The 15,568-nt window shown below is 45.1% G+C and overlaps 1 protein-coding gene across 1 annotated transcript in view; it reads left to right on the top strand.

Moving 5' to 3' along the window:
- Positions 1-563: 563 nt before the first annotated feature.
- Positions 564-15,568, top strand: part of LOC126236128 (glutamyl aminopeptidase-like) — a 470,917-nt gene continuing 455,912 nt past the window's right edge. The window contains exon 1 of the mRNA XM_049945203.1: positions 564-895. Coding sequence (XP_049801160.1) covers positions 570-895 — 326 coding nt within the window. The 5' untranslated portion in view covers positions 564-569. The remainder of the gene's footprint in view (positions 896-15,568) is intronic.

Raw genomic sequence — 15,568 nt, forward strand, 5'->3', positions numbered from 1 at the left:
CTTGCCGCTAACATACGACTAGAATCTCTTTGGATTTTCTGCCAGGTTTCGAGACAAAGTTTCGTTGTGGAAACAGTTATGGCCGTCTCGCATTGAACTCCGCGCTAAATTTCGAGCTTCTGTAAAGGATCGCCAATCTTGGGGATTTAGCGTCTGTTTAAATTTGGCATGTTTGTTTCGTTGTTTCTGCAACAGTGTTCTAACCCGTTTTGTGTATCAAGCTCCGTCGTTTGTTAATTTATTTGGTATAAATCTCTCAATCGCTGCCGATACTATTTCTTTGAATTTAAGCCACACCTGTCTACACTTATATTATTAATTTGGAATGAGTGGAGACTGTCTTTCAGGAAGGCATCAAGGCCATTTGAGTGCAGAAACGATGTACGGAGGAAGTTACAGTTAATTTATGCAGGAGTTTGATGTATTAGGTAGGCGCGGATAAGTACGTGAAGGGGCCGTCGCGATAAGAGGGCGCGTGGCGCAGCTGGCCGGCACCTGTTGCCGGCTACATAAGGCCGCGGCGGGCGCGCGGCGCGACAGTGCCGGCAGCCCACAGCCCGCGGCCGGACATGACGTGCTCCTCGTTCCTGCTGGGCCACTGGCCCTCGCTGCTGCTGGGGGTGGCCGCCGCCGCCCTCGCCGCCTCCACCGTCACGCTCGCCGTCAACCTGGCCGCCGCCAACGCCGAGGTCGACCGCCTCTCACAGGCCGCCGCCGGTGGGGCGTCTTCTGCCACCACCACCACCACCATCGGTACTACCAGCTCCATCTCAGCCACCACTGTCACGACCGCGAAGGAACCGCCCGCCACCGCTACAGAGAGTCAGCCGTCAACTTCTCCGCAGCCAGACGTCACCACCGACACACCAGTCAACGGCTGGGAAGGCACGTACAGGTAGGCTTACACTCTTCTCCTTCCCTTTTTACACGAACGGCTATTTTCTTTCGATCTACTCCTCGTCTACTGTAGCTGTCAAAAGTAGTTTAACTTGTCGCGAAATTGAAGTAGATACTTCCTGTGAGTTAGTATGGGCAGAGGTCATTGTTGGCAACCGACTTAAAATAATAATAGGATCCTTTTACCGACCTCCCAATTCAGGTGCTACACTTATTGCCGGCCGGAGTGGCCGATCGGTTCTAGGCGCTTCCTGTCACGAAGGTCGCAGTTCGTAGTAATAGACGGCAAATCATCGAGTAAAACTGAAGTGGTATCAGGTGTTCCCCAGGGAAGTGTCCTGGGACCTCTGCTGTTTCTAATCTATATAAATGACCTGGGTGACAATCTGAGCAGTTCTCTTAGGTTGTTCGCAGATGATGCTGTAATTTACCGTCTAGTAAGGTCATCCGAAGACCAGAATCAGTTGCAAAGCGATTTAGAAACGATTGCTGTATGGTGTGGCAGGGGGCAGTTGACGCTAAATAACGAAAAGTGTGAGGTGATCCACATGAGTTCCAAAAGAAATCCGTTGGAATTCGATTACTCGATAAATAGTATAATTCTCAAGGCTGTCACTTCAACTAAGTACCTGGGTGTAAAAATTACGAACAACTTCAGTTGGAAAGACCACATAGATAATATTGTGGGGAAGGCGAGCCAAAGGTTGCGTTTCATTGGCAGGACACTTAGAAGATGCAACAAGTCCACTAAGGAGACAGCTTACACTACACTCGTTCGTCCTCTGTTAGAATATTGCTGCGCGGTGTGGGATCCTTACCAGGTGGGATTGACGGAGAACATCGAAAGGGTGCAAAAAAGGGCAGCTCCTTTTGTATTATCACGTAATAGGGGAGAGAGTGTGGCAGATCGTATGATACGCGAGTTGGGATGGAAGTCATTAAAGCAAAGACGTTTTTCGTCGCGGCGAGATCTATTTACGAAATTTCAGTCACCAACTTTCTCTTCTGAATGCGAAAATATTTTGTTGAGCCCAACCTACATAGGTAGGAATGGTCATCAAAATAAAATAAGAGAAATCAGAGCTCGAACAGAAAGGTTTAGGTGTTCGTTTTTCCCGCGCGCTGTTCGGGAGTGGAATGGTAGATAGTATGATTGTGCTTCGATGAACCCTCTGCCAAGCACTTAAATGTGAATTGCAGAGTAATCATGTAGATGTAGATGTACAGTCTGGAGCCGCGCGACCGCTACGGTCGCAGGTTCGAATCCTGCCTCGGGCATGGATGTGTGTGGTCTCATTAGGTTAGTTAGGTTTAAGTAGTTGTAAGTTCTAGGGGACTGATGACCTCAGAAGTTAAGTTCCATAGTGCTCAGAGCCATTTGAACCATTTGATACAGTTACTGAAAGGTTAAAAAAAACTTGAGTTTGATTTCAAACACGTACCCGACTCATACGATAATAGTTGGTGGTCACTTCAATTTACACTCGATATGTTCGCGAAAATACAAGTTTAATTTCGGAGGTACGCATAAAATCTATATAAACGATTTGGGAGACAATCTGAGCAGTCGTCTCAGGCTGTTCGCAGATGACGCTGTCGTTTATCGAGTAATAAAGTCATCAGAAGATCAAAACAAATTGCAAAACCATTTAGAAAAGATATCTGAATGGTGCAAAAATTGGCAATTGACCCTAAATAACGAAAAGTGTGAGGTCATCCACGTGAGTGCTAAAAGGAATTCGTTACACTTCAAATGGTTCAAATGGCTCTGAGCACTATGGGACTTAACATCTGTGGTCATCAGTCCCCTAGAACTTAGAACTACTTAAACCTAACTAACCTAAGGACATCACACACATCCATGCCCGAGGCAGGATTCGAACCTGCGACCGTAGCCGTGGCGCGGTTCCGGACTGAGCGCCTAGAACCGCTAGACCACCGCGGCCGGCCGTTACACTTCAGTTACACGATAAATCACTCTAATCTAAAAGCCGTAAATTCAACTAAATACCTAGGTATTACAATTATGAACAACTTAAATTCGAAGGAACACATAGAAGACGTTGTGGGGAGGGCTAACCAAAGACTGCGTTTTATTGGCAGGACGCTTAGAAAATGTAACGAACCTACTAAGGAGACTGCCTACAATACGCTTGTCCGTCCGCTTTTGGAATACTGCTGCACGGTGTGGGATCCTTACCAGATGGGACTGACGGAGTACATCGAAAAAGTTCAAAGAAGGGCAGCACGTTTTGTAAAATCGCGAAATAGGGGAGAGAGTGTCACTGAGATGATGCGGGATTTAGGCTGGACATCATTAAAAGAAAGGCGTTTTTCGTAGCGGAGAAATGTTCTCACGAAATTCTAATCACCAGCTTTCTCCTCCGAAAGCGAAAATATTTTGTTGACACCGACCTATATAGGGAGAAACGATCACCACGATAAAATAAGGCAAATCAGAGCTCGTACGGAAAGATGTAGGTGTTCGTTCTTTCCGCGCGCTGCACGAGATTGCAGTAACAGCGAATTGTGAAGGTGGTTCGAAGAACCTTCTGCCACGCACTTAAATGTGATTTACAGAGTATTCATGTAGATGTCTGTGTAGAACCCCTGTCATATTGTTCCTACACTGAGGTGACAAAAGTCGTGTCAAAGTATCGTGTCGGACTTCCTTTTGCCTGGCGTAGTGCAGGAACTAGACTGGACATAGACTCAACAAGTCGTTGGTAGTCCCCTGCAGAAATATTGAGCCATAGCCCTCTGTAGCCGTCCACATTCGCGAAAGCGTTGCCGGTGCAGTCTTTTCTGCACGAACTCATCTCTCGATTATATCCCATAAATGTTAGATGAGATTAATGTCGGGCGATCTGGGTGGCCAAATAGTTCTCTCCAATTGTCCAGAATGTTCTTCAAACGAATCGCAAACAGTTGTGGTTCGATGACATTGTCATCCACAAAAATTGCATTGTTGTTTGGGAACATGAAGTCCATAAATGGCTGCAGGTAACCAAACACAACCATTTCCAGCCACTAATCGATTCAGTTGGACCAGAGGACCCAGTCCATCCAGTGTAAACACAGCCCACAACATGCACAGTGCTTTGTTGACAACTTGGGTCCATAGCTTCTTAGGGTTTATGCCACACTTGAATCCTGCCGTCAGCCGTTACTAAGTCAAACCGGGATTCATCGGGCAGCCGTCTAGGGTCCAACCGATGTGGCCTCGATCCCACGAGAAGCGCTTCAAGCGATTTCGTGCTGTTAGCAAAGGCACTCGTGTCGGTCGTCTGCAGCCATAGCCCATTAACGCCGAATTTTGCCGCACTGCCCTATAGGATACGCTCGTAGTTTGTCCCACATACATCTCCACGGTTATTTCACACATTGTTGCTTGTCTGTTAGAACTGACACCTATTTACTCACACAAAGTGTGAGTGTTATTGGCAAGGGATTTCAAATTGATTCCGTGTTTCTAGATTTCCAGAAGGCCATTGATATTGTACCACACGAGCGGCGTGTAGTGACATTGCGAGCTTATGGAATATTGTCTCAGTTACGCGACTGGATTTGTGGTTTCCTGTCAGAGAAGTCACAGTTCGTAGTATCTGACGGAAAGTCATCGATTAAAACAGAAGTGACTTCTGGCGTTCTCCAAGGTAGTGTCTTAGGCCCTCCACTGTTTCATATCTATATGAACGACTTAGGAGACAATCTGAGCAGCCGTCTTGGATTCTCTGCAGATAATACCGTCTAGTAAAGTCATTGGAAGATCAAAACCAATTCCAAAAAAAAAAAAAAAAAAAAAAAAAAAATGGTCAAATGGCTCTGAGCACTATGGGACTTAACTGTTGAGGTCATCAGTCCCCTAGAACTTAGAACTACTGAAACCTAACTAACGTAAGGACTTCACACACATCCATGCCCGACGCAAAATTCGAACCTGCGAACGTAGCGGTCGCGCGGTTCCAAACTGTAGCCCCTAGAACCTCTCGGCCACCAGGGCCGGCAAAAAATCCAATTGCAGTTTAGTAAAGAAGTCTATATTGTGCTATAATTGACAGTTGACTCTAAATAATGGAAAGTGTGAGGCCACCGACCCGAGTGCTAAAAGGAATCCGTTAAACTACGGTTACTCGATAAATCAATCAAATCCGTCCGTCCTCTTTCGGAGTACTGCTGCGCGGTCTGGGATCCTTACGAGGTAGAATGAACGGAGAACACCGAGAAAGTTCAAAGAAGAGCAGCAGCTGAGTACAAATGAATGCTCCACCAAAGCACTGCTCTTTTACACGTCGTGTACGCGTTAGTTGTATTACCGCGAAATAATGGAGAGAGTGTCACTGACATGCTAGAGGATTTGAGGTGGGCGTCATTAAAATAAAAGCATTTTCCGTCGCAGCGGAATCTTCCCACGAAATTTGAATCACCAATTTTTTCCTCAGAAAGTGGAAATATTTTGTTGATGCCGACCTTCATAAGGAGAAACTGTCATCATAATAAAATCAGAGCTCGCACGGAAAGATGTTGGTGTTCGTTTTTCCCTCGCGCTGTTCGAAATTGGAATAATAGACTTATAGTGAAGGCGGTTCGATGAACTGTTTGCCAGGCACTTAAGTATGATTTGCAGAGTATCCATGCAGATGTAGATGTACGCAGACGCTGCTGCTCTCGGTCGTTAAGTGATGCCCGTTGGCCACTGCGTTGTCTGAAACGTGGTATTCGCGGCGGAGGCGTGACACTGTGGATCTCGGAAAATTGAAGTGCCCACCATTTCCTAAATGGAATGTCCCATTCGTTTAGCTCCAACTACCATTCCGCGTTCGAAGTCTGTCAGTTCCTGTCGTGCAGCCATAATAGTGTCGCAAAACTTATCGCTTGAGTCACCTGAGTACAAATGACAGCTGCACCAAAGCACTGACTTTTTTTTCTTGTGTGCGCGTTAGGGTCGCCATATGTAGTTGTCCACATAGCTATTCCATCAGTATATACTGAGACATCTTTGTCATAACTAGTGATTTTTTCTCTTACACGCGTGGATGAACGGACAAAAATGACGTTTGAAAGCCGTCCGAAATTAATTCTCAATAAATACGCCGAATGCGAATATGCAGTTACCAGCTGTGTTACGTGTAGAGGTTCTACCTAGTAATGCAGGATGAAAATTTGTGCAGGACCAGGAGCGGAACCCGGATTTCATCCTTATCTCAAGCGGTCCCCTTGCTCCACTGGGTCCCAGCAATATAAAAGAAATTAATTCTAAAATTTTGCACAAAATTGACTTTTATAGCAAAGAGTGCAAAAATCACTTGGCAAACAGTAAACAATCACTAATTTTAAGTAAGTGGTTTCACCTAGGAATATAATCTTAACATTTTTCACAGAATTAACCTTTATTATCATAGTAAGCAATGAACACAAAAAGAATTTGGCAAAACACAGTCAATTGTTTGGAAGTTGTGGTTTCATTTTGGAACGACTGGGGACATAGAATTTTCAACCACCCATCATTTTATGAGATATCTTCTTCTTCTTTTGCTACCGCCTTTGTCCCACATTGTGCGCAGGGTTGGCATGGTTAATTTTAAGGGGTGGCCGGATGCCCTTCCTGCCGCCACCCCATGCTCCCTGGGACAGAATGAGTGTACCCCAGCTGTCTGCGTCCAGTGTAAATCGTGAAATAGTGTGAATGTGTTGCAAATGTCTGAGAGTTGTGTAACTGAGGTGGGACGTGGGGACCAGCCCAGTATTCACCTAGTGGGATGTGGAAAACTGGCTAAAAACCACATCCAAGCTGGCCGGCACACCGGCCAACGTCGTTAATCCGCCGGGCGGATTTGATCTGGGGCCGGCGCGCCTACCCCAGTCCAGGAAACAGCGCGTTAGCGCGCTCGGCTACCATGGCGGGTCATCATTTTATGAGATATATTTGAAAGCAATTTTGCAGTATTCCTAGATACAACCCCATATCTCGAAACTTATGTGAACTAATAATGCCTAAAAGCCGGCCGCGGTGGTCTAGCGGTTCTGGCGCTGCAGTCCGGAACCGCGGGACTGCTACGGTCGCAGGTTCGAATCCTGCCTCGGGCATGGGTGTGTGTGATGTCCTTAGGTTAGTTAGGTTTAAGTAGTTCTAAGTTCTAGGGGACTTATGACCTAAGATGTTGAGTCCCATAGTGCTCAGAGCCATTTGAACCAATAATGCCTAAAACAAATTTAAGTCTTAAATAAGAACCAAAACTGCGCCTGAAATGTAATAAATGTATATCTTCAAGAGCTTTAATTTCCAGTGCTTTCATTTCGAAACCCTCATAGCAGCAATAGTACAAATTCAAACTTACGTTACAGTAACTTTAAAGGCACTTACTTTCACTGTCAATGATCTCCTCAGTATGACCACTATAAAAAAAACTCGTGCCACAATCTCCTTCGGTCACGTAGCACAATCTCGGCAATGACTGTTGCTTTGAACATTGTGACGCTTCAGTGCACTACCTTCGTAGATGTGCCTCAGTGTTCCACTAGATGTCTATGTCTTGCGAAAGGAGCTGGTACTTCAAAAACATTAATAAAGTGGTGGTTCCTGTCAGAAACCACTGGCACTCAAAGGGTTAACCACTATCCGTGTACACCTCCCGTGGGCTGTGGTATAGGGACACATTTGGAACTTTGGGTCGGTCCCGGTGGTCTCGGATAGCCGAATGGTTAATGTGACTGTTCAGTATGAGCAGGAAATCCGGGTTCGAATCCCAGTTCAGCCTAAATATTCATATGTCATCAATATGTTGTACATGTGTACCTTACATAGCTGATGCCTAGATATTCGCATTCTGGTAATTTATTCCGAATTAGAGTTGTTTTTGTTTACACGTCGGCACCAAAATTGGGCAAATCTTTGTGAAAGGCCGTCCACATTGTAACCCGGAAGTATACGTGTATGTTGATAACCCCTGTCGCAAACGGCCGTGGAAAGTTATGATGATGGAACAGCTGATGTAACGATGTTTCCGTTTCGATCTCGGGATAAATATTAAGTATTTAACGTAACTAAAATCTTTACTTACTAGGTCCTAAGAGTGTGACGAAACTGAATTTTCGGAGAAAAAACTCTTCATTGCAGAGTCAAATACACGCAAACGCGTTACAAATAATTTAACAGTGAGTTTTCCTTAGCTTCTTTTGTCGCACGTTTGTGTTTCTGTCATTGATTTATGGGGCGATAGTAAGTAAACATCGGTACTTGAGCCAGTATAGACGTATATTTGGCTTTCGAAATCAAATTATTAATAATATTCCAATACAAACAATGCAAGAAGTGCTGTATATATCGATAAAAGAAACTTTAATCAGCGGAAAAAGCAGAAACTGGAGGAAGGGCTTTCCAAACAACGCAGGTAATTCGTATCATTTAGTCACCACAACCAACATTCTTATTTGAAACGAAAAGGTTATCAACATATCATCATAAGACGAGGAAATGTGCTATATTCACTGAGATGCCAAACAAATTATGACCTGCTTAAGAGCTTGTTTGTCCGTAAATTTAGAAATTGTCGTAAGGTCTTATGGGACCAAACTGCTGAGGTCATCGGTCCCTAAGCTTACGCATTACTTAATCTAACTTAAACTTACTCTAAGGACAACACACACACCCATACCGGAGGGAGGACTCGAACCTCCGAAGGGGGGAGCCGAGCGGACCGTGGCAAGGCGCCTCAGACCGCTCTCGGCTACCCCGCGCGACTGTTTGTACGTCTTTGGAAGGAAATACGTCACTGATTCTGCGTATCAGGTTCAAATGGTTCAAATGGCTCTGAGCACTATGGGACTTAACATCTATGGTCATCAGTCCCCTAGAACTTAGAACTACTTAAACCTAACTAACCTAAGGACAGCACACAACACCCAGCCATCACGAGGCAGAGAAAATCCCTGACCCCGCCGGGAATCGAACCCGGGAACCCGGGCGTGGGAAGCGAGAACGCTACCGCACGACCACGAGATGCGGGCTGCGATCAGGGATCCAACAGTTTGTTGGCAGGTTTGCAGAGGTATGTTGCATTATACACACAGGTCATGTAATTCGCTTCGCGTAAATAACGGGCTGCTGATTTGCGTGCGTGGTGACGGCGCCCGATAGCTACCGAGATAGTTTCCATAGGATTTGCATTAGGCAAATTTGGTCCCTGAGAGATCAATGTGAGTTCACTATAATGCTCTTCAAACCACTGTAGCATGGCTCTGGCTCCAAGATATGGACAATTATACTGCTGAAAGATGACGTCACCGTTGGGGAAGACATCAAGCATGAACGGATGCAGGTGGTTCGTAGCTGTCAGCCTGTCCCATGCAAGCGCAGGATAATGTCTCCCATAGCATAATTCTGCTCCCATCAGGCTTCGTCCACGGCGCGCTGCACGTTTCGAGCCGCCGTTCACCTCTATGACGGCGCTTGTAGAGACGACCATTTACCTACTGTAGCAAAAGTGTGGTTCACCGAACAGCCGAGACTTTCCCACTGATCGACGATCGAATCCCGATGGTCCCGTGCCCAATGCAGTCGTAACTGACCTTGTCATTCGATCAGCATGAGAACATGTAGGGGTGATCTGCTGCAGAACTCAATGTTCAGTACTGTACAGAAAGCGGTGTGCTCCGGACCACTTGTGCGTGCACCAGCATTGTGCTCTTCTATCCTGCTTTGCATAACAGACAAGCCTCTGAACCCCACATTCTGTGAAGAGTCGTGAACGTCAAACCATTTAGCGCCTACTGGTAGTTTCACCGCCTTTCTACCTCTTTCCGTAGATGCCCACGACAGTAGCACGTGAACATTCGACCAACTTCGCCGTTTTGGAGATATTCGTTCACAGGCTCCGCATGAGAATAATCCGCTCTTCGTCAAACTCTTTATCTCAATATATTTTTCCATTTGCAGTCCATATCTTCGCTAGGGTGATCCTCCATCCGTGTCTGCTCCGCTCACATACTTTTGTTACCTCGTCACCTGCCCACAACGCCACCAGGTGGCATCCAACATCGCGGTGGCCAGTGGTCATAATGTTTTGCCTGGTCAGTGTATATGAGGGTTGGAGCTTCAATGATCGCAACTATTTATTAACAACTTATACAAAATACGTACATCTTTTGCTGCCCTTCAAAATAGTCACCAGCTTTGTGTATAACCCATCGCCAGTGATGTGGGACCCGAAGTATACGCTTAGCAGCGTCGATTGCGATAATACAGTGGAGCGGTCTATTGCCTGACGAATTTCTGTAACAGTTCTGATGATGCTCATTTTTGGAACCAGCTTAGAAAAAGGAGCGGCGACGCGTTCTGCAGGATCCGCCCATAATTTTGCAGCACAATGCTCTGGCGCATATGGTGAAAGTTGTGACTGATTTGTTCGACTGATGGGGCTGGGTAGTGCCGTACCACCCACGACACTCCTTTGTGACTTCAACTTGATTCCTGAAATTAAGAAAGGACTTCATGGCATTCGCTTCAGAACTGTTACAGGGATTTGTCGGGCAATGAACCGGCCCACTCGAACTGTTAACACATTTACCGCTACTAGGGATTTTCTACGACTTCCACATCACTGGCAACAGGTTATACGCAATGCTGATGATTACTTCGAAGGACAGTGTAACCTTGAAACATGTATCTGTTTTTTGTAAATAAACGTGTGCGTCTCTTAACTCTAGAACACTAAAGGAGGGAAAATACTACACATTTTTTTCAAAAGAAGTCGTAACTTATAGGTTATGCATTAGTTAATAACAGTTATTAGATCGCTAGTGGTGCGCTACATACCAAATTACAAAACGTCCTGTATTGTACCCTATTCCTACCGTAAATTTTACTAGGGCTTAGAACTATACGGTTAATTTTCCATCTCTCGTATGTATAACGGAAACGTCAGTATGTGGCATATGCAGAATTTGAAGAACAGGCCGTTCAAGAAATGCAGTTACTTTGTGTGTTAGCAGAATGAAGACTTACCTAGATCACGGCTGTTAATTGGCCGCAGCAAACTATTCTCCAGCTGCCTGCCTCCAACAGTGATGTGGTAACGTGTTGCCAATACCTGCTTTATGCCGGGAACAAGGGCAAAACCTGAGCGGTGCTCCGCAATGTTTGAAATGATAGTTAAACAAGACCCTACGCTGTCGACAGGCGTTGATATACGTCTACGGGGACAGTTGAAAATGTGGGCCCGACCAGGACTCGAACCCGGGATCTCCTGCTTACATGGCAGACGCTCTATATATATATACAAGACATCCGGTCAAGTTGATCGTTGATTCCTTTACTCAGTTTTTTATTACAGAGAGCGAGCAGCCCTCTGACCGAACACGCTGAGCTACCGTGCCGGCATAACAAAATAATATTGGCCGGCCGAATCAATCCTATAGCTATTCAGCTTTGCCCCGCGGGGCCTGTAAAAATGATGTCACAAGTTAAAACGATCCATCTGAGCCACCGAGGGCTCAGAGGATAGTGTGACTGCAGGGACTTATCCCTTGTACGCTCCCCGTGAGATCCACATTCCCAACTTAATGTCCTCACACTACATTCGTAGTGCCGCTACCCATTACCGAATCCCGTAAGAGTTCGGGCAATACGTGTGCATCCACACAGAAGAAGAAGGTCAATGGCCGGTTAGCCTTTACTATATGAAGATGGTACCTGGTCTTTCGGACATGTCCGAAAGAAAAGATACCGTCTTCATATCCGCAATGTTTAGTCCAACATTACATGCGTTGTAAGAATTGTCGGCTGTGCAATTTGGCACCAGAGGGGTGAATGCGAGATAATGATGGACAATCCAGCATACCAAAATTTAAAATGACAATAACAAAAGTGTTTATTAATGGCTCCAGCAAAATTTATAAAGACATGAAATGTATTCGCAGTTGCAAACAGGGACAACAGTCAGCTGTATGAGAGAATGACGACAGTGAGAATTTGTGCCGCGCCGGGACTCGAACCCGGATATCCCGCTTAACGCGAGCGGTCGCCTTAACCGCTTTGGCTATCTGTACACGACCCACGACCAGAGCCAAACTTCCAAATGTCGCGGTGAGGAACATTGTGTCGTTCTTCTTAACAACATAGGCACTGCAATATAAACGTTCTTGAAAAAGGTTACATGGTAAATTCCCCACACTGTTGAAACTTTGAAAAAAAATAGTAATCGTGTCGTTCAACATTTATTTCTCGAGAAGAAATATATAACGGGTGATCAAAAAGTCAGTATAAACTTGAAAACTTAATAAACCACGGAATAATGTAGATAGAAAGGTAAAAATTGACACACATGCTTCGAATGACATGGGGTTTTATTACAACCAAAAGAAAAAAACGAAGTATTGCTAGACGCGTGAAAGATTTGCGCGCGTCGTTTGGTGACGATCGTGTGCTCAGCCGCCACTTTCGTCATGCTTGGCCTCCCACGTACCCAGACCTCACTCCGTGCGATTATTGTCTTTGGGGTTACCTGAAGTCGCAAGTGTATCGTGATCGACCGACGTCTCTAGGGATGCTGAAAGACAAAATCCGACGCCAATGCCTCATCATAACTCCGGACATGCTTTACAGTGCTGTTCACAACATTATTCCTCGACTACAGCTATTGTTGAGGAATGATGGTGGACATATTGAGCATTTCCTATAAAGAACATCATCTTTGTTTGTTTTACTGCTAACTATTGCTATTCTGATCAGATGAATCGCCATCTGTAGGACATTTTTTGAACGTTTGTATTTTTAGGTTCTAATAAAACCCCATGTCATTCCAAGCATGTGTGTCAATTTGTACCTCTCTATCTACACTATCCCGTGATTTATTCAGTTTTGAAATTTATACTGACTTTTTGATCACCCGGTATATACAACTATCATACAATAATTAGAAAGCAGTAAACAGTGCGTTTTCACTTCATCCGTTGTAGCGTTTGTACTTTCAGAGAGCCAAATAACACGAAAATTACTTTTCTCTGTCAACAGATTTTACTTTTTCAATGTTGATACTGTTTTTATTGACTATTTACGTTCTTATTCATCCACAGACTAGGCTTTTTCCTTTGTTCAGGTATTGTTAAACCTAAATACCCTTTTATGTTCAGATAATTGGTCTCAACTGTGGGACAACGCTTGTAGGAAAAATACCAGATTTTCATGCTAGCTTTTGCAATCTGTCACGAAAATAAGCCAAACGATAAGATAAAGATTAGGAAGACACAAAATTATAAAATTCCCTTGTTGTAACAAGCTTCAGCTTGGCGAGAAAAGGTTAATTTCCAATGTCAGCAGACTACACTACATAAAGAATATCTAATATGGTACATTTCGTAATTTAATTCGGCTGTATATCGTCAGCAGCGTCTATTCCTTCAGCCATGCATCCATGTCTGAAAGACATTTACAGCGAACTATACGGACACTGTCAAATGTAGACATTGCAGTGTATGCATTTCATGCCAAAACAAGGTAAACTCACGATGAAGACATTGCCTCTCTCAATGCGGAAATCACACGAACGGGCCGGCCATTATGGCCGAGCGGTTCTAGGCACTTCAGTCCGGAACCGCGCGCCTGCTACAGTCGCAGGTTCGAATCCTGCCTCGGTCATGGATGTGTGTGATGCCCTTAGGTTAGTTAGGTTTAAGTAGTTCTAAGTTCTAGGGGACTGATGACCTCAGAAGTTAAGTCCCATAGTGCTCAAAGCCATTTGAACCATTTCACACGAACGGTGCACGAGCCCTATGGGACGTAGACGCTATGAAATATGGAAGTCTGGGTCGGTCCGGGAGGCATGCACTGACAGCCAACTTGTTAAGGTGACAGCTCACGATTAGCGGGAAATCCGCGTTCGAGTCCTCATTCAGCACAATTTTTCCTGTGTCTATAGTAAACCATACAGTTGATGTAATATTGCATTAGTAGTTTGCGAATACATTTCGTAAGTTCATATCAGCTGAGCTAATGTCTGAGAATAGAGTTTCGGAAACTGGACACGTGAAAGTGGAGGTGGGATGTATTTAGGCAGTTACAGTGAGGGATATATTATTTGATACATTCTGAGTAACTAAAGGATGTGAAATGGAGAATCTTTCACCTTACTTAGAATTAAATTCACTAACTAATCGATTCGTTTGAATATGCACTGTTAGTGTAGACATTGGCTCGCGCATAATTCTTAAGCGACCTTACGTTATTTATAATCAGATTGGTACTGAACTGCTGAAAAAACTCATATAAACAGTAACTTCTCTGAAATAAACTGCTTTTGATTTGTAATTTATATAAGTGTGAATGAGGAGGACATAGCTCGATGTGTTCTATTAGACTACTGGCTATTAAAATTACTACACTAAGAAGAAATGCAGGTGATAAACGGGTAATCAGTGGACAAATATATTATACTAGAACTGACATGCGATTACATTTTCACGCAATTTGGGTGCATAGATCCTGAGAAATCAGTACACAGAACAACCACCTCTGGCCGTAATAACGCATGGGCATTGAGTCAAACAGAGATTGCATGGCGTGTACAGGTACAGCTGCCCATGCAGCTTCAACACGATACCACAGTTCATCAAGAGTGGTGACTGGCGTATTGTGACGAGCCAGTTGCTCGGCCACCATTGACCAGACGTTTTCAGTTGGAGAGATCTGGAGAATGTGCTGGACAGGGCAGCTGTCGAACATTTTCTGTATCCAGAAAGGCACGTACAGGACCTGCAACGTGCGGTCGTGCATTATCCTGTTGAAATGTAGGGTTTCGCAGAGATCGAATGAAGGGTAGAGCTACGGGTCGTAACACATCTGAAATGGAACGTCCACTGTTCAAAGTACCGTCAATGCGAACAAGAGGTGACCGAATCGTGTAACCAATGGCACCCCATACCATCACGCCAGGTGATACGCCAGTATAGCGATGATGAATACACGCTTCAAATGTGCGTTCACCGCGATGTCGCCAAACACGGATGCGACCATCATGATGCTGTTAACAGAACCTGGATTCATCCGAAAAAATGACGTTTTGCCATTCGTGTACTCAGGTTCTTCGTTGAGTATACCATCGCAGGCGCTCCTGTCTGTGATGCAGCGTCAAGGGTAACCGCAGCCATGGTCTCCGAGCTGACAGTCCGTGCTGCTGCAAACGTCGTCGAACTGTTCGTGCAGATGGTTGTTGTCTTGCAAACGTCCCCATCTGTTGACTCAGGGATCGAGACGTGGCTGCACGATCCGTTACAGCTATGCGGATAAGATGCCTGTCATCTCGACTGATAGTGATACGAGGCCGTTGGGATCCAGTACGGCGTTCCGTATTACCCTCTTGAACCGACCGATTCAATATTCTGGCAACAGTCATTGTATCTAGACCAACGCGAGCAGCAATGTCGCGATACGATAAACCGCAATCGTGATAGGCTACAATCTGACCTTTATCAAAGTCGGAATCGTGATGGTACGCATTTCTCCTCCTTCAACGAGGCATCACAACAACGTTTCACCAGGCAACGCCGGTCAACTGCTGTTTGTGTATGAGAAATCGGTTGGAACCTTTCCTCATGTCAGCACGTTGTAGGTGTCGCCACCGGCGCCGACGTTGTGTGAATGGTCTGAAAAGCTAATCATTTGCATATCACAGCATCT

This window comes from Schistocerca nitens, chromosome 2 (assembly GCF_023898315.1).
Source record: "Schistocerca nitens isolate TAMUIC-IGC-003100 chromosome 2, iqSchNite1.1, whole genome shotgun sequence".
Classification (NCBI taxonomy): domain Eukaryota; kingdom Metazoa; phylum Arthropoda; class Insecta; order Orthoptera; family Acrididae; genus Schistocerca; species Schistocerca nitens.